This window comes from Psittacula echo (genome assembly GCF_963264785.1).
Source record: "Psittacula echo genome assembly, chromosome: 5".
NCBI lineage: Eukaryota > Metazoa > Chordata > Aves > Psittaciformes > Psittacidae > Psittacula > Psittacula echo.
Window position 1 is genome coordinate 80,073,931 of NC_137739.1, and position 25,629 is coordinate 80,099,559.

At 39.7% G+C, this 25,629-nt stretch overlaps 2 protein-coding genes across 4 annotated transcripts in view; one reads left to right on the top strand and one right to left on the bottom strand.

The window, feature by feature from the left end:
• Positions 1-13,376, bottom strand: part of EXOC5 (exocyst complex component 5) — a 30,086-nt gene extending 16,710 nt beyond the window's left edge. For 2 of the 3 annotated variants that reach the window (XM_080617676.1, XM_080617675.1), the window contains exons 1-4: positions 13,123-13,376; positions 7,737-7,828; positions 4,182-4,329; positions 3,578-3,772 (exon numbers count right to left, since the gene is read on the bottom strand). In XM_080617676.1, the coding sequence (XP_080473802.1) occupies positions 3,578-3,772; positions 4,182-4,329; positions 7,737-7,828; positions 13,123-13,149 (462 nt within the window). In that variant the 5' untranslated portion in view covers positions 13,150-13,376. Of the gene's footprint in view, positions 1-3,577; positions 3,773-4,181; positions 4,330-7,736; positions 7,829-13,122 lie in introns of those variants that run through there. The other variant, XM_080617677.1, reaches the window with a different exon arrangement.
• Positions 13,272-24,130, top strand: AP5M1 (adaptor related protein complex 5 subunit mu 1; the record flags this gene model as incomplete). Its single annotated transcript, XM_080618306.1, is given in 14 exon segments — positions 13,272-13,459; positions 17,146-17,460; positions 17,462-17,509; positions 17,511-17,658; positions 17,664-17,750; positions 17,754-17,780; positions 18,910-19,137; positions 19,517-19,570; positions 19,574-19,618; positions 19,624-19,655; positions 20,406-20,488; positions 20,581-20,696; positions 20,965-21,061; positions 22,169-24,130. Coding segments are annotated over 14 exon segments (1,581 nt in total). The 3' UTR covers positions 22,282-24,130.
• Between the last annotated feature and the right edge of the window lie 1,499 nt (positions 24,131-25,629).

Sequence of the window (25,629 nt, forward strand, 5' to 3'; positions counted from 1 at the left end):
TGTCAGGAAAAGCCATGACAACACTGGCATAGAGAGGGAAAGAAGGGGGAAAAAGGGAATCAAGGAATCAAAGCAAAGCCTAGTTAGAGTACCTCACGTTCTCCCAGTGAAGGACAAATGGAAGCTGTATTAGAAATTACAAACTGTGAGGTCCAAAGTAAAGATCAAAATGAAAGTCAGTTAATCATACACTTACAAAATAGGAATAGTCACTTGAATAGAAAAGCTAACAAATAAAGGTAATAAAGAATGCAGATTTCTGCTCATTTATTCTTCCACAGTCAGTCAGCATGGGAAGTGCACCTAAGCAGGGCTTAGTACTGTTTCACTAGGCTGACTCAAACAATAGATAACACCAATTTGAAAATGTGGGGAAAGAGCTGGCTGCAAATGAAGCTCAATGGATTTAAGTACGTGATGTCAACTGGCCCAAACCAGCCACAGCTCTAGGACGGTTTTAGAGGCTTTGTTATGCTGCCTTGGTGACTGGAAGGTACCTCAAAGGGGGCCATGAAAGCTCTAGCTACTACATTCAAGGAAAACCTTTATAAGTTGACACAACAGAGAACATGCAGAACATGCCATTTATCTTGTTCTTCCTGTTACTCATGTCCCAGGGATCTGGACTTAGAGGAAAGTAATGAAATCCTATTCTCCCACCACTTAGAGCAGGTTGGCATTAAAACTTTTCAAGAATAGAACAAGACACACAGGTAAGAATACAGAGTACAGGCATTACACAAGGATGGCAGTTTAGCAAAAATAGGGGCTCTCATAAAGTACATCCATTCTGCTTATTAAGAGCAGCTTATGTTTTGAACTGTCAGTTTACAATAGCCTCTTAAGTCCGAAGCAGCTACGCTCCTCACATAAATCCAATGAAACAGCAGTTATTCCTATAAGCTTACAGCAACCTTAATACCTAACAATTGTGATCAACGCTGACGTCATTAGAATAATCTATATATATCAGCAGTTATTCATCGATGTTAAAAAACCAAAACCAACCAACCCACAAATACAATATTTTTTTTGTTTCCTCTTCAGATAATAGCTGTTAACTAACTTAGTTTTTATTGAATTCAGGGCCTTTTCTTATGCACAACAGAAGCCATGACAAATCAATTCTCCATGGTTTCTGCTTAAATCTAGACATATTTCATTTTTAATAGAATCAGGCTTCTGTAAACTATCGAAATAAATATAGATTCTGTAAAATGCAACTTAAAAGCTGTAACACACCTGGAGAAAAAATCTGAAATACTGTGGACAAATAATGGCAGGAGAGAATTTTAACAAAATATTTTTATGAACAAGCCAAAAGGCATAATAGAATAATGGTGAGTACAGAAACTAAATTGACAACAGGATGCAAGAATTATAGTATTGCATGATAAGCAAGTGAGCTGCCAGATCATTTTGATAAGTTTGTTTCAACTGGAGTGATTTGCTCACTTCAAGGCTCTTCAGTACAGGACAAGGACTGGTTAGCAGGCAATACAAGGGAGATTATAAGGATTCAGAGGACAAAGACATAATACATAGCATGGAAGAAGACAGCAAGGAAAAGCCTTCATAGAGACAATAAGTTTGAAATTGCTCCATACGGCTAGAAGAAAGTAATGTGAGAAGCAACACTTTGAGTGCAGGGAAAAAAAGGAATCCAATAGATTTTAAGAACTGACCCTACTGAAAAAAATATTAATTCCCTAGGAGTAACTGCATTATAATTGTTTTCCTGCCTCTCCTTTCACGGTATCCCTTGCCTTCAATGTCTCAAAAGAAAAACCCAGACTTGTGAGGGATGGCATAGTACAAAAGAGTCATAACATCTTCCAAACCACAATCTAAATTCCACATCAGTTCAAAGATCAGACAACAAGAAGAAAGCATTTGATTTTACATTCAAGAATATTTGTTACTATCTCATATTTTAGGAACTATTTTTAGTTCAAAGGTTCATTAAGATGTTACAGCACATGTCTAGGCAGGGTCTTCTAAAAAAACTACTTCTAGTTACTATTTAAGTAAGGAGGCAAAAGTTACGGAACAGTATTAACCCACCTACACAGAAATTAGCTGCAGTAAGATAAAACTTGGATCCAGAAAACCTTGTGTTCCCACATACTTCCCCTGCAGACTAGCACAAGACTTCCAGCCTTTACTACATTTGCCTTCCCCAGATTTGCTGAATATCTTATGTCTTCAGACTGTATAAAGATCAATTTGTTTACCAATTTCCAGGTTTACCCTATTTATCTACTGTTTTTTTTTCAGATCCTCCAACAGAAAGTATTATGAAACTTCAAATTATAAGTGAAAGTTGAATTATATGAGAGCCTCTTCAGCAGATAATACAATTCTCTTTCACTTATACTTTGTTATTTACCATGTTGCTATTAAATATTTTTAAAATGAATGCTTTATTTCTACTCAGGAAACAAAAGAAAAACTTACACAGATCTGGAAAAGGCTGTCCATAGATGAACTTCAGTTATGTTGAAACCTTTCTGTTTGACTTGGAAGTAACAGAAAGTTTTATGGGCTCCATCATTGATTAGGGCAAACTATCAAATGGCAATTACCATATATCCACAGACCACGAATCAAAAGTCATTAAGCAACTGACTTCTTGGGAATACAACTATATGAAATTATTAGTTTTTCATTTTCCTGAGAGGTACCTTAAGGCTCAGTTGAGAGGAGATGACTATTAACCTATTCTTGGGCCAGCTGTCAGCTGCATTTCAAGCATGTATTTTTTGCTGAATGTGCAAACCAAGTTTTTGCTGTTCCCACATACTGGGGGAACTTTTTTCCAGAGTACAATCATAGCATTGCACAGAATTTAAGGAGAGTGCAAAGATTCTTCAGGATGTACCTTAAAAAAAAAAAAACAAACCACAAAACCCTCAAACCAATAACTTACCTTTCAAACTAAATAAGGAAATCCAGTACGTGTCCATTTGCTTTCAGCTGGACACTTCTCCTTCAGTTTATTTCTATTAGCCACACCATTTAGACTGCATTTGCTTCGTGAACATACTCTTGAAGCATAACAAAAACAAAATGCTTTAACATTTCTTTGAAGTTTTCCTGCCCAGTTCCTCTAAATTCAAAGGGTGGAGACATAACCACAGAACTATACAAAGCCCAAAGGCATGCTGTGACAAAAAGGTATCCAAGGTCAGTGGACTGACCCAACAGAGTAAAGTTTCACAAAGAAGTTGTATTCAGAAACATTCTGCATTACAGGGTGGATCTGAGGCAAGGGGTTCAAAGGAAAAAGGCAGATATTTGTGCACTCTAAAGTTGCCCTCCCAGTGTTTCTCAAACCTCGATAATTTCATAAAATGAAAAATGCCAACATTGCCACATTAAGCATCACTGAATACAAATGCTTTATCAGCAATCTGCAGCCTAGTGTTGTTAATTTACATTTCAGAACAATGAAACTTTAACAAGTCAGTCACTCACTAGTTTGAAGTCTGACCATGGTAAGTCATGGTAGCAGCTTGTAATTAGGGCAGCACTGCTTATTGCTTTGAACTGCTTTCATCCCGCTGACAGCTCTTACCTTTTCAGAGTTTGTAAAAACATCAGACTTCAGCTCTCCATCCAGAAACTCATTAAAGTATTTCATCAGCTTCTGAGCCTCCACAGCCCGTTGCCGTGGCGTGTTTACCCCCTCCAGTTGGTCACCAAGGTGACAGACCTTAGTTGCTACATAGCTGATGTGCTCATCTAGTTCTTGGAAATGTTGGAAGGCAACCTGGGAGAACACAGGCATGCACAAAAAACCTCATGATTTCTGTTTACTGTACTTTAGGAAACACTAGATTTACATCAGTAAGAACCACAGTGAATGCAAGCATTAGCTTTCCAGGTGCTGTATCTCTGAAATACAGAACTAATCAGAACCACTAATGAAGTACACACAACCATTTAAAAGTTCAGTGTCTTCCTTTTAACTATTGTGAAGACTCACTACTTTCAGAAGAGCTAACTCTCATTAATGGAACATGCAGATAAGCCCCCTTTGACAGGGGAAATTGTTCTCCATCAAAACCTCTTTATTCTTATCTCAAACAGTAGCATGCTGTACCAAGAAACGTTAATAGAGCATGTGATGCTTTTAAAACTTGCAAAGCTTAGCACTGACTATACTCTTTAGATTTTACCTGGTTGCTTTTCTGCAGCTCTTGTACTTTCTTGGCAAATTCCTTCGCTTCCTTCTGGCACTGCTGTTCTAGTTTCTCCACCTTTCTCTGAATCCTTTCATCCATTACCTGTAATTCTTGGATATGATTTACAAATTCTTCCAGTAATCTGATTTAAAATAAAATGCAGGAAAGCAGACTTCAGTTTGAAAGACACTGTCTTCTGCAGAGAGCTTAAAAAGCCTCAAAGAAAAGAACTTGCCTACAAGGCTGATATAATCACGTCTAACTTACAAAAGCTATTTTGTTTTAAACTACATCACCCTAGCTGTGTAGAGCTCTATGCCTACATAAAAACTATGTGATCACATAAAAGGTAGGCTAGAGGACAGGGGAATACAGAAATACCCATCACTCATGGATGCAGCTCTGTCACAGGTACAAAACCCCCTATATTCCCATCTTCCCTAAAGAAGTCTCGTAAGGACAAAGAGTTTAGGCTACCACATCCCTTCATTGTAAGAAATATAACAGGGTAATATTGTCTACCGTACATGTTACAGTAAACTTGTAAATTAGTATCCTATTAACAGGCAACGAATACACTCATGTAGTCTCATAATGTTGTTATGCTTACACCATTTTCTTTCCAGATTTCACTTCTTTTCTTCCTCTAACGTACCATTTTCAGGATTTTTTTTCCACCCTTTCCTATCACTTTTTCTTCCAGACTCACTCTTCCCAAATACAGGAATGAATTCCTAAATTTCCTCTCTTCTTTTTCATTCCATTCTCAATGTGTGCCTCTTTCTCATTCTTTTTTTTTTTTTTCCCCATTTATCCCATTCCACTCATCTTTTCAGCTTATGCTTCCTTAAACATCCCAGCCACTGATGCTCAAGGAATGAATTATTCCCAGATCCTATATAGCCATAAAACTCATGCTAATAACTGAAAACATGTGAAAGATCTGATAACGCTGCTGCCCAGGTTTAATATTAGAAGACGAAAGGAAACATGAATCTCTTCCATGGAGCTATTTCTAGACTACTCAGGAAATGCCTTTTCAGAATACTGTGAATATGAAGCCCTTCCAACCTGCAATGCTGCTGCAGGCAGATGAGCACGCTGCTCTTCTTCTGACTCCCCATGAACAAGCTAAAGACTCTCAACAACCAGAAGTGAGAAGCAGAATGTATTGTTCTACGTTCATGACTCCTTTCCAGTAACAACTGCAGCACCTCTCTTGGCCAACTTCTTTCTCTGAGCAACACCTAAATGATACTAATGCAACTCTTTAGCTGCATGGAGGGTCACTGCAGTTTCAGTTTGAAATTCTGCTGTTAAAATGACTGGCTTGGAGTACTGCTCACTGTATTGGTCTAAAAACCTATTTCAAATGATATCTTTGTATGACTTAAAGGCACAACTTACTGAAGAAAACTGGATTGAGGCAGATGTTTATGACTGCCTTCCTCAACTTCCTGCTTGTCCAAAGCCCAAGTGTAAGCATGCTGCATTAGATTCCACAGAAAATCACAAGGAGCAAACTTAAGTTTACATAAATATATTTAAAATAAACTTTAAACAATAGTGACACAAAGGGTACTTTCCAACAAAAGCCTCAAGAAGTGCAGTTTCTATTCAACAAGCTGATTCAGTTCCATTTGAGATTTGTTTTTTAAACAGTTATTGTGCCAGTTCAGCACTTATTCAGCAATAGTACCTAATATAATGAGAGAAGAAAGAATGCTCAAGTAGAAGAGGTAGCTGCTGGTCACAATTCTCAAGAGTAAAGACTCCAACATTCTTTCTACCAAACAAAAGCATCATCTTCTAAAAACAGAAAAGAAAAAACATACACCAAAAGGTCTGAGGGTTTTTTGGTAATAATTTTGGCTCCCTACTCAATCTTAGAAGATCCCACAAGAAAAACATTTCCTGTTGCAGGATTCTCCCACTTGTCCTGAAAAATATGAAAGTGCATCATAGCAGTTAACACAAACAAGCCAGCAGAAATATAGAAGATAGGCTAAATTGAGTACGTATTAGTACAAATCATTAACTACCCTAAAGCACATATTAGGCCCAACTGTGAAGAAAGAGCTACAGAAAATAATGCTGTGCATTTCCAGGCTTATTCCTGCTTAAATCACATGTAAAGCTCTGCATAGGACACAGGCCCCAAAGCAAATGTCAAACCTTCAGCACCTTGCAAGAACTCAAACAGTATCCTTCCTCTTCCTTCATACCTCCAAAAAGCCAGCCTGCTCCAGAAGGAATGTCCTTTGATCAAGTTAATGAAGTGTTTCATGTTTCCTTTTTTAGCAACAACAACTTGTCTATGAAGTTAATAATTCCTAAACTTTGTTTTGATTCTATCTCAGGTTACTACAATGAATGATCATGTGGATAAGAAGTCACTAAGGAACAGTTATTGCACTTTTGCTCATCTCCTAGGTTATAATAATGTGAAAAAAAAAAAAAAAAAAAATCAGTTGTATCTCTAGAAAAGCTACCAATACTGGTACAAAAGCTAACAGTTTGAAAGAGTCACTCTTCAAAACAAAAGAATTTCCAGAGGTTTGCAGTACAGAAGCTTAGTTGCTGATGTTCAACAGATGGTGCTGTATAAAACTGTGCATCCGAGTTACCAATGCAACACGCAATGTCAGCCCAGTAACTGAAGATCTGTCTTCTTAGGGTTAGGTTTCTCACAGAGCCAAGCCAACTCACCACAAAGTAGAGAAGGTCCTACACTACCTCGTCCTTTCCCACTTCCCATACCCTAGCTTTGAGCCTTTCCACATCTACATTCCTTCTCACCACCAGCTCACAGCCACAGAGTCTTCCCTTTGCACCTTCTCCAAGGCTTTTTCAGTCAGCAAAAATTGCTAACTGAACGAGAAAATGTTTTGGTGGGCTTTTTTGGGGAGGGGGTTCTTTTCTTTCTTCCTATCAGTTCAGTTTTCTGACACTTTAGTAAGTTACATTAGCTTATCATGAGACAGGATGCCCAGAGCTAGCTCAAGATGAGCCATCACGGTGTGCAGCTCAGAGCAAGAAGGGCACGAGTTCATCCATCAGCAGCAAGCTGTTCATTTGATTCAGACTATACAAATTCACACAAATTCAGTTTAATACAACCTAAGTCAATATTGTCATATTTCTCCCTTTCTTCCCATCCTACCTTTTATTTGCACCAGTATTGTGAACTACTGGGTCTTACAAAAAGCCAGGTCAGGGAGCTAAACTGGCAAGAAACTCACTAAATTAACTTAAATATCATAGCAGCGAAGCCTCATATTATGCCTTAATCCAGCAACTATAGTGCTTTGGAACATTCATGTCTGACAATATCAATTCTCCTTCCTTCAAAAGGTCTAAATCAGAAAGTGACTTTCCTTACTCTTGTTACTGAATAACTGGTTCATGATCACAAATTCTAGCAATTCTCCCAGATGAAAACCTCCCTGGACACACACCAATACTGCATACAGGCTTTTTATTATATATGTAATAAAATGGTACAATTAAAGATAAATTCACTTTGACCATTATGCAATTTTACTTTACCTTTTTGGATCAAAGGCTTCTCCACCTCTGGAACCTCCTCCTGGTGTTCTCCATGCCAGGCGTTCAATGTATTCATCTGCCACAAAAGGCTCCTAGCCACAGAAAGAAACTCCTTACAATGTGTCACCGCAGGTTGCTCCTTAAGCAGCTGCTTATGCATCATTTTAAAAGTGTGTAGAAGCTTTGTTATAATCAAGAGCAAGTACAGTGTTGACAATTACCCCATCACCTCTTATGTTCACGTATTAAATATGGGAACACTGTTCTTAACACAGTGGGTTTGAACATCTAGTCTAGAGAATGATAGGCTACTAGCAAAGAGTTTGCTACAGGTCTGGGAAGAGTTGGCTCTAAATTCTCTCTCCTGATTTCCAGGTGAGCTTATGGCTTGTCATTAAAAAGTGTGAGGACTGGAGCACCTCTCCTATGATGACAGGCTGGGAGAGCTAGGGTTGTTTAGCCTGGAGAAGAGAAGGCTCCAGGGAGATTTTAGAGCAGCCTTCCAACACCTAAAGGGGCTGACTAGAATGGAGAGGGACTTTTGACATGGGCCTGTAGGCACAGAACAAGGAGGAATGGCTTTAAGATGAAAGAGGGTAGATTTAGATTAGATGTTAGGAAAAAATTCTTCACTGTGAGGGTGGTGAGACATTGCAACAGGTTGTCCAGAGAAGTTGTGGCTGCCCCATCCCTCAAAGTGTTCGAGGCCTGGTTGGATGGGGCTTTGAACAACCTGGTCTAGTGCCCATGGCAGGGAATTGGCACTAGATGATCTTTAGTGTCCTTTCCAACCCAAACCATTCTGGGCTTCTGTATGATTCTATGAAACATGCAACAGTCACACTGATTTGAGATACTACATTATGAGACCCAGCCATCAGCTGTGCAGCAAATCAGACAGAACTGATCTGTCTAAAAAGTTAAGTGGCAAAGCTTTCTTTACAATTGTTCAACCTTGTGATGCAGTTCACAACACAGCATCACCAGCAGAACTGGCCAAGACACTGCCCTGAGGCAAAAACAGTGTGAGAATGCCACTGGACACTATGCAGCACCAAACAGCAGCTGCAGAAATAAAACAGATAAGGAAAAAAATTAAAGCAAGCATAAACACAGATGACGGACTTGACCTTCCCAAGAAGTAAAAACAAGGCATGACTGACGTTAAAAATGCAAGGTTACTCAGGTTTCTTCTACAGTTTTTGCTGGAGCTTCCACAAAAATACTGCATAACGGTGAAGTGTTAAGATTATTTCTCCACCCAACAATATTTTCTGAAGGCAGAGACCTCATTATAAACCCAAGACCTCCTATTTAATTTAAGTATCTCGAATATTTCTTTACATAGTTTAATACTAAATACTCAAACCACAGTCCAACACCTACCCTTTAACAAAAACCTAAGAATTTGTCACTTCAGATTAACTGGCAATCTAGCAGCATTGTTAAGGTGCTAACATCAGTGCATCTAAGATTAGTAAGCAAAGTATTCTCATAACCACCAGGATTTCATGGAAAGCTTTTAGAACCATTGCTGCATGTAATTTAATGCTATGAACAGAGCTGGGAGTGGTTCTGGTTAAAAGTGGTATTTGCCACAACTTATTACTGAAAACAAAACATGTGAAGATGCCACAACTACTTTTGATAAAGCTTGGTTTTTAAAAATAAACAGACCTCCACAGGTACCAAATTGGTTCCTGTATCAACAGGTCTAAAATCTCATGAGAAGTAATAGGGAGGAAAAAAACTCCATTATTATAGTGTTATTTTAGTAACAAAAAACAAAGGTTAAAAAGCAAATATTGCCAGTTCAAAGTCTGTCATTCCTCAGAAACACATTATGGTCCATTCAGTCAGGCACAGCTATTAAACAAAAATATAAAAGTTTTTTAAATATATTTTGCAACATGCTGAATCCTGCTAGGTAAGAGGTTTCACCATTTCAACAGATCACTCAGAACCCACTCATTCAAAGACTGACTGCAGTAACTGAGTTTTGCTCAGCCTTCTTGGTTAAGCTTTAAAATTAAGTGGATGATACCACATACAAATAATTTCTCTGCAAGAAGAAGTGACTCTGCAAGTCACTTATCTTTAACCCAGTTGTTTCTGATACACACTGTGAAGTTTCCTTTATGTGAATCCTTTTTATCAAAAGTCTAACACAGTGTTTTCACATCAAGTGTAAATTCTCTCCTTATTTCATCTTTCCATCTAAATGTTTGGGAACATTTTTGCGATTTCAATTATAGGTGAAATCAGCCATTCAATACAGTAACATTTCCTTCAGGGGCTTCCTAATTACCTTATGGCTCTTTGCACCACTTCTCCTTTACATGAAAATCCCAACCACAGTCTTTCCTCTTAAGATTCTGCAAGTCAAATGAAGTACCACTCTATTTACAAGGATATCAATGCCAACTACATCACTATGGAAGAATGCTATGGGGTGCACTGTTTACCCATGCTCTGTGTAGAAACATTTTCTACATTTTACAGTTTTCCTGCAAGCCTGTTAAAGCCTTCTCTCCTACAGAAATGTGATATATGTGCCCTAGACACTTGAAAATAAATAATAAAAAAAAATACACATAATACCCATCTTGCTTATCCATCTCTAAAGTCCTCTAAAGCTCCCTCAACTGCATGTCACAGAATTCCTGCAGTTCCCTCCCCTACATCCCCAAAACCAGCCAGATACATAGCAACATACACTGTGGTTGACCCCAAACCCAGGTGCCACCTGACCAGCCATGAGGCCAAACTGAACCAGCAGCAGCCCAGTCCCCTCCACTGCCCTCCCCAAGGCACAGGCACTCATCTCCCTCTTCTGCAACGCTCATCTCACCTCGCAGTCTACCTCTCTCCTGCAACATCTGCTATTCTGCAAAAATCATAAACTTGCATTTTGTTTTACCAACCTGACACATCAAAGTATTAATTAGTTTAGTTAGACCTAAATGACAGCAGAATCACTGCATACAGGTGTAGTAATATTTTAAAGGGGCATAACATGGAAAAAAATCTGTTTTTCAATAGCACACAGGAATCCTGTTCTTCAATAGCACATAGGAATCCTGTTCTTCAGTTTGTAATCATATAAACCTAGTTCTGTATCATTTAAGAAACAGTAACTGCAGGGGATATTATTATGTGCACAATACTCACCAACAGGAAAAAAAGAAAAAAAAAAAAACGCTTTTTCATCCAAATTTTTACAAAGGGTGTGCTAAAAACAATCTACTTGATTTATAAAGAATAAATGAAGTTCAACAGTGTCTTTTTAAGACATAATTTCACAGATTCACTGCAAACCCAAAACTTTACAGTTTCATTTGTATATTGTATCTTTAACATACATTTGCTCTCTTCAATGATATCTTGATAATAGGGTTGCCTACAGCTGACAGCTTAATTCCTATTTTAAGTCTCCTATCCTGTTTTGCAGACATTGTTGAAAATCAACTATTACAAACATCATTTGCAAGTCCTTTGCCTGTTATCAGATGAGCTCCAACAGTCAATTTCTTCACAGCTTTGAGCTTCCCTCTAGTTCTAGATGAATTAACATGATCTTATCCATTCAGCCAATACTACTGATTTAATAAGAGACATGCCTGAAGTGGATGATAACCTGCTTTGATCTGGTCTATATAGACAAAACTAAACTGGACCTAGCAACATTAAAAATCAGTTTAGAAATAATCATGGTTAAATAACACTTTGAGTTACATGAGGAACTGAGTCCATGTTGTTCCTATCTTTTAGCACAGATCCTGCTACATATCTCTATTAAAAAGTACTTTCAAACACATACTTACAAAAACATGGCAATCAAATACCACCTCCAGTATGCAGCTATGGGCTACTCCCATAATAACCACATTTTTGTGGTCTAACATATACAGCAGTGCCTTCAAACTAACACAGTAGGCAACATTCGTTTAATGAATGTCAAGAAAATCTCTTTTGCCTTTGCGGAGAAAGAAATACTGGCTTTTATATTGGAGAACATAATTTCAAGCCCCATATCCAAGCAAAGGTGTCCTCTACACTGCAATTTCACCTTTATTACTATTGCAAATGGAACAAATTGTTGCATGACCCCAACATGCAGACAAAACAAAGTTTTCTTTTCACAGCCAAGTTATCTTATATTTTCAAGGCCAGGCTGGACAAAGCCTTGGGTGAGATAGTTTAGTGTGAGGTGTCCTTGCCCATGGCAGGGGGGTTGGAACTAGGTGATCTTAAGGTCCTTTCCAACCCCAACTATTCTATGATTCTGCGATTCCATCTCACATTCAACATCCCACAAGGAATAGAACCACATTGTCATCACACTGAGAAATCAATGGACTCCTAAGACAGTCAGAGAAAAAAAAACCTAGCATCCAGCTGTTTAGAACATGGTATATTAGTCTTGCTATTTTTTTTTTAAACCATGCAAGCCAGAAGATGCGATTCATAACACTCATGTGTCATAATAGTGACTCATAAATTCAAGTGCACACAATGCATTCATGTAAACTACAGATAGAGAATCTTCCAGAGAAACAGGAAGACCTTTCCTGAAGGCTGGGCAAAGCATGTCCCAGTATTAACACACCAAATGAACAACTTTCTCTTGAGCGACTCAGAGAGCAAATACAGGATACCTGGTAATGATATCACATCCCCATGCACTAGCATGGGAAGACAAACACTTTTCAGACTCACATATAATGAAAGCCCATAATGCAGGCCAAAAGAGAATAATTCGCCAGACTCTTGCTATATTCCTGCCCTGCCACGTACAGCGTTGGGCAACTACTCAGTTTCTTGTGCCTCAGTTTCACAGTAGCTAAAGGGAGGGTAAAGTTATCTTCTTGTTTCAGAAAAGTAGAAGCTGTGACAGGACACCGTGGTGCTGGGGTCAACTGAATCTGTGCATTCGTAAGAAGGGTGGCGGTCGGGCCTGGCACAGCCTGGCACCCTGCTGAAAGCGGCACCCCGTGTGTTACAGAGCCCTGGGGAAGGAGGCCCAGGCGTAAAAGGCACCGCTAGCTCCCGCCTTAGGGAAGGTGAGGGACTGTCCCGTCCCCCACCCACCCGCCGAGGCATCACCCTCACTCCCCCCACTTCCTCGGCCCCCCACACAGACACCCCGCTCCCCACGTTCCGGCATTGCGCCGCTGGCCTCCAGCACACGCCCTCGCCCACGGCAGGAGGCCCCGTTCCCTCACCGCCCGAGAAGGACGTGGCTGCACCCGGCCGCAGCGGGGCAAGCCCTCCGCATTCCCTCATACAGCCAGCCATCCTAGTCTCCACCTCCCGCCCCCGGGCCCAGCACGGGCCCCTCAGCCCGGGAAAGCCCGCGGGGAACCCCGGCGCTGCCTGCACCCACCTCGAAGAGCTCGGCCGTGGTGGCCATGGCCGCAGAGAGAGCGGCAGAGCTCCTCCTCAGCGGCCCACCGCCAGCCCGCCGATGCCGCCCATTGTGTTCCACAGCCCCGGCAGCAGCAGCGACCGCAGCACCGCCTCCACCCGCCGGAAATGGGCCTGCGCCGGGAGGCCGTCGTCGCCGCCGCCGCGCGCAACTCCCGGCCCCTCCCTAGCTGTGATCGTCCCTCCGCGGCAGCCGGGCTGCCTTTAGCGCCGCAGCGGCGGTGCGATGGTTTGGGGGCAGGGTGGCTCCTCAGGTATGACCCTGGAGCTGGCGGCGCTGTGCTGCTCTTTTCTGGGTAAGGGCGGTGCGCCTGGCTGGGGGCCTGTGAAGACCGGGAAGGCGGGGATGGGCGCAGGCCCGGCAGCCAGGCTAGGCTCGCCAGTCGGGCCGGGCCGGCGTGGTTGCCCTCAGGGGTCCGGAGCGCGGTGGGGCAGCTGGGGAGTTCTGGCCGCTCTGGCAGGAGAGAAGGCTGGCGGGGTCGCAGCAGCTTTAGAGAAACCGGGGCTGCCTTGGGCTCTGAAACGTACAAAAAATAGTGAGCAGTGTGATGCTGACTGAATCCCTTCAGCAGCATCAGTGCGCTGCTGGCCAGTGTCCTTTTCTGAACCTGATTTTGAGAATTTCTGTGTTCAGATAATGTGCTTTTAATTAAATCTTCCTCTCTTTTTTTTTTTTTTTTTTTTTCCCTAACTTCTGCATTTTGTGCATGACTTTCGTTTCGCTGTTCCTCTCTCTGTTACTGTAACGATTTTACCTAGCTCTTCTCTGCCCTGACGTGGAAAAGGGCAAGGTGGAAATTATTAAATAGTCAGATGAACAAAGTGGGTAAAAGTAGAAAGCGTGCATTTTGCTTATATTCTCGTATTGTTCTGTAACTAAAAAATGTATGATATTTTCAATCAGAAATGTAACTTTTGATTTGATTTTATTTTTTGCATACGAAGACAGTGTTTTTTAAAGTTAGTGGAGGAGTCCACTAAGTTCTCCAATGCAGGACTTTTTATTCTGAACTGTGTAAGAGTTCTAAGTAAGACTTTGGGCTAGGCAGGCTGCTTTTGTTGGTCTGCCAAAATTTGTTGCTATTTCAGAGGACTCAGAGGAGCAGAAAAATAACTGGGGTTAGGGAAATGAGAAATGTTGAGACCTGGTTAAAAAGATGTGATCTACAGTCCTTGTCTGGATTCACTGAAACTGAAGCAGGAGGCAAAAAACCCCAACCAAAACAACAAAAAGAGCAAGTAGGCTATCTTCCATTTTCAGGTGCGGACAGATCTCTGCATCAGACATTCCTCTCATTGTTTTAGGATTAGTATTATGGTCCTTGTATTACCTACAGGACCAGAGATGAGGCCTCCCCTCTACAAACACAGAGAAAGAGAAAGCCTTGTCCCAAAAAAACTGAGAGTGTAATCACCACGGAGGAAGGGGGGGCTGGTGACAGGGATACGTGAAGTAACTTGTCACACAGTAAGTGGCAGAGACAAGGAATAGCGCTCCTTTGAAAAGGGCAAACTATGCTTGATACTTCAAGTGATTTCCAGACTTAGATCTTTCAAGTTCCCAGAGGAAATAATAGGGCTGTGGAAACCCCAAGTTTATCCCCCTAACTGACCTTAAATTCAACAAAGCATGCAGACAATATAAAGAATAATGGATCACATGGAAACTGTTGGTTTCAGGACTTACGTACTCAGCTGGAGATACGTGAGCCCTGATCTTTAACCTCAGAAAAGACATCTGAGACATCAAAGCATTCCGCTTTTCTTGAGCTGGTCATAACTTAATTCAGGCAACAAGTATGGTCTCTCTTGAATCACCAAAGCTCATTCATCCCTGAAAACTTTAATCTTTTTTAAGTTTTCATCGCTTTCTAGAAGCGAATACTGAAAAACTGAGATCTGAAGGGCTAACTAGTCATCTAATTACTCAGCTAAAGCTGGGAAGATTCAGTGAGAGGAGGAAAAGATTGCTGTGGTATGGGGGACAGCTTCAGCAAATGCAGCAGACAGATGGGGACAAAAATAAGACAAAACTAGACTGAAGTATCTCCCCTTCTTTTGTTTTGGAAACACTGGCCAAAAATAACAGATGCTCACCAAGGTTACATGTAGCTTCTTATCAACAGCCTTGCTCTGGAAGTCCTCACAAATATTCATGATGCAAAACCACTCTGTATCTTTGCACTATAAAGTAGGCGTCAGGCTACAGGGAGGTGTCTTAACTGTCACTTGTATCCTGTTTATGGATTTTGTAGTTCTGGCTTCTTTCTACCTATGCATGCTTTTTCCTTATTGACAAAAAAAAAAAAAAAAAAAAAAACAACAAAACCCAAACAAAAAAAAAACAACCTAGATGCCTGATAAAGAACCAAATTAAAAAGCAGTTGCTGAAAATAGGAAGCGTAACTGCCACCAGCAAGAGACTGCTAAACTCTGCTACACAGTTAAGAAAAGATGATGTAGGTGGGACTTAGAGGCAACAGGATAAGAACCATGCAGGTGTTCAGGAGCAGAAGGGGAGTGCTACATATGTCTGTCATAGATACAACAAAGTACCACATTGATGGAATTACAAGTTTCATGGCAATTTAAGAAACAGGCTGGCAATGTGTCCTTAAAAAGATGGCATAAAAAGGAGATCAAATATGTCTGCATTTTTTTCCCCCATGTTTGTGTGTTAGCATGGTTCTGAGTGCAAACAAACATGCAGCCTGAGAACAGATCTGCCAAGGAGATGATTCATAAAGTGATTTAACTACTTGCCTGGTGTGTAACCTGTGATATGCTCTTTGAAGGTCTGTGGATAACTACTAAGGGAATCCAAAACAGAGAATATAGAAAAGCTAGCCTGTTACCAAACTGAATGTAAGAGAGACTCATGGGAGTCTGCAGTTCCGAAAAAGGATGAAAACCAATCCATTTGTAGAAGTAATAATTTTTCTTTTCTCAGCTATTTATTAAAAGACAAATTCTCAGTTCCTCTTGATAGTTCTAGGTTAGCTTGAGAAGAAATTCATCCTTCTCCCCTTTACAAATAATACTGCTTCAAAGGAAAAAAATCCCAGACACAGCATTAAACAGCTAGTATAATTTTTCTCAAATACTATCTCTAGGAAATTTAAAATTAAATATATACATGGATGCAACATAGCAATTTTGAAATATACAAAACTGTGTGTCTCTGTGACATTATGATTACTTAAATACTTGAAAAAAATGAAATTATGAAACAGTCATAAAAGCTTAAAGTCACATATACAGCACATGCAGTGTGGAATCTGTATTGCTTCCCTCCTCCCAGTCCATGCAGCCCATGCTGGAAAAACTGACTTATGTACAGTGAAATGCTGTTGGATTTATAATGCTTGTTAATCTCATTAATCAATTAAAGCAACTGCTGCAGATCAGTTGTGTAAGTTCAAAACAGCAGTGGTATATTAGCATACTATATCTAGGCAAAAAGCTGTTGTAGTTGGATTTTATTATGTGGGACATCTGTTTTCTTAAGTGTCTGAAAACTTGTCTTCTTGAGTGTAATTTCACCTCTTAGAAATAGTTCACTGTGAAGTTTTGCTGGATTGGTGTGAGTCATGCTTGGGTTCATTAATGTTGTTTAAACATCCCGTACCTTTGTGCAACAGGAACGGTAGACAGACAGGTTCACGTTTTATCTAAAAAATGAGTGAATATGTTTGCTCAAAAGTTTTCAGGAAAAATCCACCTGCTATAATGAATCCTAATTACTTGTGAAATAATTTTATTGGCAGTGATTTAGATCACTGTTCCTGCCACTGTTTCTATCAGGATGCTGCTGGCTTAAATTTACACAAGGTTCCTTTTAGTATCAGAGGGGCCTTTAGGAGTTACTTGAATACCTAGGAGAAACCCATCCTTCATTATAACAGCAGATTGTGTGGTTGGTATGATAATTTGGGTGGGAAAAGATGTGCAGCATTAAGATGCTCTTATTTCTATGTCATAGATGTTACCCTACTGTTGAAGTGTGCACTAAGACCTTCAACAGGTCAACACATGTGCCTGTACCCTCTGACAGTGCTTTTCTTAAAGCCTTGCGTTTTGAACTGGAACTCATAGATGACCATATGTTCGTGAAGCATCGAGATACTTGTACCCGAATCAATCATTCATTGGTATATTCAGTTCGCACCAAAGAAGGGGATCTCCAGCCCATGCTTGCTTTTCAGAAGAGTGGTCCAATATACGCATGTCTTCCAGTAGTTGAGGAGACCTTGGAGACACAGCAACCCCTCCTCACTGTTAGTGGGCTCTTGCAAGGCTCTTTTGTTAGGCATTGTGGGCTACATCTCTTCAAGATGGAAAAATGAAGCTCAGTGTGAAAATAGGCCAGCTTCAAAATTTGCTTATACAGACCTGTCTGCTTGGCACCCCCTTAAACACAAACATACATAGTTTAAACAGCTTGTTTGATGACATTCAGGAAATACCTACAGATAAGAATCAACCGGCTTGGAGATCCAACAATATAAAGGCAAACCTCAGGTGAACATCTGTATCACTGAAAAAGTCAAGTGTATGCAGTATGACACAAGAGATGTTGTGGACATGTAGCAAGTTTATGGAACTGTAAATTGCAACGTGAGAGCATTTTATGAGCAAGTCTGATCAAAGTATTTTTCATACAAGCACACTGGGAAAGTAAGTACTTATGCCATTTTACTTTGGGATGTGAACAGTGAATTTTTAATACTGTAATATTTCTAAGTATAATGAAATATTACTTATTAGACTGATGTGTTAGTGTTTTTTATTTTGATCTTTACTGATTTTTTTTTCCTGCATGCTTTATGCATTTTTTCAGTAACTATTTATGGGACTTAAATGTCCAGCATTCCAAAACCAATTTTCATTGTTTAATATTAAAAATTGGGGAATATTGACTAAATAGATCAACAATAATTATGAAATACATCAAAATTTGTGTTTTCTATAATTGATGTATTTAACATTCATTCTGAATTATGCTTAGAAAGCACACTATGTTATTAGAGTATTTGTAACTGTCAGTGTTTCGAGAGGAGAAAGGCCTAATAAAGTGGATCATGACAATTCAGTTAATTGCAAGAGGTGGGATATTCATCTCTGAAGGAAGCTAACTGCAATTCCAAAGACTGGGCTATTTCCCACCAGTAATGCTGGTAGGAATTATGAGGGTGTACAGCTTCTTGCTCTCATAGGGACAAGTTTCTAGGTCATCTTGCAGAGGGGATAGCCTTACATAAGAAGAAAACCCGGTGTAATCATGCACTGCTGAGCTGGCAATGGATGTGCTGCACATGGTTGTTGTGAGAAAGCTGACGTGGGACCACAGTGGCCATTAATAGCATGCTTGAATCCATTAAGCGGATGTTGTAAAAGTAACGGAATTAATTAGACTGTCAGCAAGCATGTTTATGTAACATTTGTCATATTGTAGCTATACATTAGTCCTTGGTTTGCTTATCTGTTTTCTTCTTGCTAAAGAGTATTTGTCAATTAAGAGACACTTAGCTAAGACTGCATCACTAGCCCTACCACATGGCAAAGGCTACTGAAATGGGAAAGGGACTTGGTTTTGAAAGTATTTGGCAGTACTAATGTTTGAAGACAGCTGAAAATTTTTAGTGTGATTTTATTATTTTTTCTTCTAATGCTTGTATTTGATTTTTGAACATCTAATTCTGACTTGAGGGAGTTAATCTAAAATAACTTGACTTCATTTTTCAAGCGTGACGTAGAGGGATCTGTACCAAACATAACCCTCAGCTTGAATCTCCTGACTAATGGTCCTCCACTCAAAGATACTGTGATCCGTCACTTTGTGACTTCCAGTGACACTGCCATGCTGATGTCCAGTAGTGCGGAACCACTGGATGATTCTGTGTACAACGGACCTTACAAATTTCCTTTCATTCTTCCTTCAGATTCCTTCAATTTGTGTTACCACACTTACCAGCTAGTAACATCGCTGACCCTTGTTATTTTTGACTCTTCAAGCAGGGATAAAAATACCAGTGTTGTTGAACGTGTCTGAATGAGTTTCAGTCTGATAGAGGCAGGTAATGTGTTTTTTATATAATAAACTGCTTGGAAGGCACTTGAGTCATCTGAATCACATTCAGGAGGTGCCAGTACCTTTGCTTGGCATGGCTGCTCTTACTTTAAATGAACTATTTAGATGCCTGAAGTAGAAAAATATATCCAGGCTGAGATATGTCAAGTGCATATACCGCAAGTCTGTGTATCACAAATAGCCTGAAGAGTAAAACAGTATATAACTGATCTTATGATGATGGTGTTAACTTATCTTGAGAATTAATGTATTTTTTTCCCAGGTTCCTGTTCCACCAATTTTGGAATTTTATCAACTTGTTGAAGAGAGATCACAGTAAAAAATAACAGTTAATTTAAAGCTTCATGAAAGCATAAAGAATTTTTTTAGTACTGTAAAGCTCGTATACCTTTTTTCAACAGGTAAGAATAAAGAAATCCTAAATAAATTTCTTCCATTTCTCTGTAATCTTCCTGAAATAAACCTGTCAGGAGTCAATATAATAGATTATGGTCCATCAAAGTACTACCAGTGGATAGTGGCCTTGCAGTGTTCTGATGCCCACTTGGAATTCTTGTAATTTCCAGAAAACAGAATTATATCAGAATATTTGGTAATGTTCTGGGTTCTTCTGTTATGCATCTCGTTCCCCCATGGTATTTTCTCACGGGAAATACTGCCGCAGTCCCAGGTGGATTAAGTCTCAAGATCACTTTCAATCCAGGGCTACCCGTTTCTTAAAACTGCTAATCCTAGCTACAGATCAGCTTATCAAAAATATAGTTGTTTAAAATTAAAACAATAGTTTTCATTTAAGCCTTTCTGACAACTGCCATGACTACACTATCACATAATTATCATGAAAATTTAAAGATTAAATGATACCAAGTTGCTGATGCTGATCATAGTGTTAGTAAAACACTATCAGTGAACTAAGGACAGTTAAAATATCATCTGCTCTTCTTTGATTACTAGGTTGAGACTGGTGATTTCTTCCTGCTCTGTAATTTTTTTTGTTTTCTTCATAAATTAGCTGTGTGCTCAGGTATGATTTGTTTCTGTGCACATAAATAATGTCTTTCAGCATTGTGTTGCTTTCTTTAACAAAATGGTGTTAGCAAATACTGAGCGGTACTAGTTCCAATGGTTTTATTTATCCTCTCTTACTGTAGGGGCCCAATCACTCAGAGTACAAAGTTATGTTATGGCCAACTGGATTTGTCCCAGGAGAAGAGCGTACTGGTTTGGGTCATTGGTAAGCATACCCATGTTACTTCCTCCCCTAGTCAGTTTGTACAGTGCAAGCAGAGCTGTGTAATTTCTTATAGATGCTGTTTCTGACTTTAGGACAGAAGTTCCCTAAATCTTTGAAAGTTTCTCTGACTGGAACCATGGTTTTTGGCACTGCAGGCAAGGAGCACCCAACTGATTATATTTGCACTGGAAATACTGTTTACATAAAAGCAAGTTGCTGACTCTGTGAAAAGAGGACTTAGTAGTCATTTATGTTATTATCTTAAATCGTCTATGAAGATACCCTGATTTAAAATCAGACATAATTATTAGCCTGTTTGTTCTCAGCATGGAGTTTTTTGTTTTCTTGCTTACAGGATTTGATGTCCTGTCATTTTATAGTATGTTTGCACACCAAGAGCATGTAACAGATTGCCCATATTTACACAGCAAGGATGACAATATGCATGTAATCATGTTTTCCCTCTCTTTCTATAGTTGTATTTTAGAATCCCAGACTTTATACTTACTGGATGTTATGTAAACCAGCATCCTGTTGAGATCTTTGTACCAGGAAAACCCAAAATTACTGCTTGTGAGTTGTTAAAAATGTCATTTGTTTAACTGAAACTACATATTGAAGTTATGAACTGGATGTCAGTGACTAAAATTATGTAGCTAATGTTGAACAAAGCTCTTTCCTGTTTGCTTGGGATATCCCAGAAATTTTGTTCTCTGCTTTGTACTTTTTTTTTTTTGCGTGTGTGTGTGTGTGTGTGATGCTTAAAGTGTCTCTGGAATAGGGACTGGCATTTTGCTTGAAGAACGCCCTTATTGCTCTGTTACAAAGTCATTCTGTCCCTTGGGCTCTTTCTCTTTCACCCTGTAATGTTTTACTAGGCTCTGCATAATGGCAAAACTTCTACTGGAGAGCAGAGAATGACTCTCTGCAGTCTGGCCCCTTATTTTGGATCTTTTTGCTTGATGTGATAGATGAATTGGGAATACCCAGCTACAGAACTCAGCTCCTGCATGGAACGTGAGACTGTTGCTGTCAGTGTCATCTCACCAGCATCCCTTGGTGGTTGTGGGCTTATGTGAATCTGTGGAACAAAAACCAGATCTACTTATTCTTGAATTAACACATGACTACTTCCAAGTCTGCACCAAAAATACACTAATTTGGAACCTGGTAGGCACACATTAAATCTGAGCAGTACTAATGGAAGCGTTTTTATTTGTAGCAGTCTATCTGTTGCAGCCTCTTGTCAGTCATGTTAGCGGAGTCTGTAAGTGCCTTTTGAAAACTGTGGTCTACACCACTAATTTTGTGACAGGTCATATTCAGTCCTAAATTGTAACACAGAAAAGAGTTTTTTTCATATTGTATGGTTTATATCAAGTATGCAATTTATAGTCATTGAACAAAATCCAAGCCATCCCTCTGCTTTTGATTTAACCTCTGTTTGAATTTTAAGCTTATGAGTGATACATTAGTAAAGGTAATTGAAGCTAATACTTTAAATGTCTCATTATCAGAAACTATTTTCAAATAATAGTAGGAGTCTTAGCAGTTTAAAGAGGCCATTATACCTTTTCTGTAAACTAGTAAGGATGGATTAGTAGTCTCTTAACTTGGATGAAGTAACATCTGATTGTAAGGCGCCCTGTAATGATTATTTTTCTTGCCTTTTTTTTCTAGCCTGGGAGCTTCTTTCTTCCAGTTACTACATCTGGAATTCCAAAGCACCAGCAGCTACGTTTTTTTACACTGTAGACTTGATTAATTTTCTTGTGAATGATTTTTGCATTTAAACAAAGCAGACAGCTAATGAGAGTAGTACCATGATACAGTGAAAATAAGTATTTTCCAGCACTTTGTATTTTGTATGTTTGCTTAAAAATTTCTGTTAAGGAAAAACAGAAGAAGTCACTTGTCTTAAGAACATAAGTTAGTCTTAAATTGGTTAGTCCTGTGTAAGAGCTTAGAGAATACAATTTGAAATGTACTTGCCACAGCCATTTTTACTTACCATTTTAACGTTAACTGGTACAAAATAAGTACCTATTGATACAGATACAGACTGGTACAATTGCGCTTGTCTTCTGGGAGGACTCCCAATTACTTCACTGGTTTTGTAAGCCAGACATGAATGCTGTCAGTGTCTTATTCCTGTCCTGAATTCACAAGAATCTGATTAGATTAACAGGACAGTTAAAAGCAAGAGTGCATACAGAATACATACAAGTCAGTAATTTACAAGAGTTTTGAGAGGGGGAGTATGACATGAGCAGCACTTCTAAAAAAGGAGAGGATGCAGGAGTCTTTTTGCCTCTGTGAAAAGTGGCAAGTCCCCTTTCACATGTGCTGTGAAGTGCAATGTGTGAACCTGGCTCTGAGCAGACTAAACCAGCTAAGTTTGCTGGATGTTCCAAAAACATCACTGAACTTTTTTCCTTGGAAAGATAGGTGGAAAAGGACTCAATTTACAGAGGCAGACCTTTGATTTTTGAGAAGAAAATTGGTATCTGCAGGAACACTGGAAATGAACTTTAAGAGAGTTATCAGGAAACGAGCAAATTCTGAGAGGCTGGTGAAAAACAGAACGTGGAGGGCAGCACAAAAGAAAAGAATGCTTTCTAACAACTGAGCATGCTGGCTACTCCTGCCATACCTCTTGTTTAACTGTATGCTGTGTGATAGATAAGATTAGTGATGACGTAAGGAGAAGAGTTTTAAGTTACAGTTTAAAAAATGCTTAGATTGAGACAGTAATTTAATTGGTTGATTAAAAATTCTGAAGGGTGGATTAATTTGAAACATGCCATTCAGTTCAGACTGCTGTGCAAATTTATAAAACAGAGCTGTGCTGCTGTGACCCATTTTACATAGGTGATATGTTGTGGAATCATAGAATAGGTTGGAAGGGACCTTAAGATCATCTAGTTCCAGCCCTCCTGCCATGGGCAGAGACACGTCACGCTAGACCATGTTCCCCAAGGCTCTGTCCAACCTGGCCTTGAACACTGCTAGGGGTGGAGCATTTGGGCTACCTGTTCAGTGCCTCACCACCTTCACAGTAAAGAACTTCTTTGTTATATTTAACCTGAATTTCCCCTGCTGAAGTTTGAAACCCTTACCCTTTGTCCTATTGCTACAGTCCCTGGTGAAGAGTCCCTCTTCAGCATCCTTGTAGGCTCACTTCAGATATTGGAAGGCTGCTGTGAGGTCTCCAGTGTGTCTATTTTAATTAGCAGGCAACAGGTGAATTAATGATTTTGCCTAGAATCTAGCCCCTGCCTGTTACAGCCATCTGCATGCCCAAACACTACAAAGTCAGTGGAGAGAAAGGGTCTCTCTTTTCGAAGGGTTTAGATAATTTTCTGTACACCAGGCATCCACCACAGGATTTTAGTGTGTGGTGTTTGCTTTCCACCCGTAAGAAAGATGAGAGCTGTCTGCTCTGCACAGCAGCACTATGGAGGAATGGCTTTTCTTCTTTACCCTCACAGGTTCGCAGATTATTCCCCAGTAAATGCTGTGAGGTAATGGGACTGTCAAAATTCACAGTGCACTAGAAGACACCTTGCATTTAGTAGCAAGGGTTTCCTACCAAATCATGATCCTTTTTGCTTCCCTCTTGTGCATGTCTGACTCTCAAGGTTAGGAGAACGGCAGTACTCGGGAATGGAGGCTGCTGCTCTAGATTACTTTGCAAGCACCTATCGATGCAGGTTTGGAGGGAGGGAGGGGATGGATGATGTTTCTCTTCTAGCCCTGAGCAGTTTTCTACAACTTCATGCAAGCCATGTGCAGTCTTGGGCAACATCTGTGAGACACTCGTGCTGATGGAGAAAGTCAGACAAAGCTTTTCTCCTGACCTGATGGCTATACTTGTCCTTGGGAAGGGGAAGGGCCCATTCTCATGGAAGCTGCATAAATCTTAGTAAGCTGGTAATCTGGTAAAGTAAGCTTAGTAGTGAACTCAGTAAGCTTCATAAACTAGATGAAATCAGGAAGATACTGAGAGCTCGTTTGAGCTTGACAGAGGTGGCATGTAACAGTAGTTCTGGTGGGCTTTAATGATGATTAAACTCTTTGTCAGTGGTATTCATTGAAAAATAAAAACTCTTAAAAAAATCAAGGTTGTAAAATGAGGTTTTTTTAAAACAACAGTTTCTTTAATACAACAGTTTCTTTAAAAGTACTATATATCAAAGTGAAAAAATAAGAATTCTCTTGTGGTACAGATGGCTGTTTCTTCTACAACACTGGAAGTGCTTATAATTTCATCAGAGGTATAGACTGTATGATGTCTGTTCAGATAACTGCACAAAGACTTCAGAAGTGTTGGCCGAAGAGTTCTCCAGAGTTAGTATTGCATTTCAGAGGGCTAGAAGAAAACTAACATGCACATAATTGGAAAGAATAAACATAAGGATGTAAATAAATACTGGGTTGTCAGCCCAACATTTTCCCAAACAAAATAATGGTTATAAATAGTTTAATGCAGAACTCTATTAATAAATTGAATTTGATTCATGTAATTCAAGTTTTGGGGTAATTAAATAATGACAACTAGCATGAACTTAAAGCAAATATATACTGACAAAACTTTCTGGAGGAGACTGCACACTTAGTTGGCAAAGAGAATTGATGTAACAGACCTCTAAGAAATTAAAATAATGCAAAATCCATGTATAACTCACTAAACAGGGCAAAAACTGGCTGACATTTCCAAATGGGAACCATCATCAAACATGTTTAGGAGCCCAACTGTGTTATTTAACACGTTGTGGAAGGAAATTAAGTTCCCACATGATGCAATGGCTGAGAAGCAGCTATTAACTGAAGCTGTCATAGCCCTCATTCAAAGCCTGATGGTTGGAATATTTCAGGGGGAAAAAAAAAATCAATGGTCCAGGATAGGCAGGTACAAAGGTGTGGATCTGAGAACAGATGCCATCGATACAGGGTGAGAGGAGAAGGGGACCAAGGAGTGTCAAAAAGACCTAATATGTGGCTTAGGCATGCGTTGCTGTGGCCAGAAGGACCAGTACAATCACTGAATGCACAAGGGATAAAAATGCAGGAATACCTGGCACTGGTGTGATTCTCACCAGTCCATATGGCCCCCAGTTCTAGAAAAATGTCCAGACCCT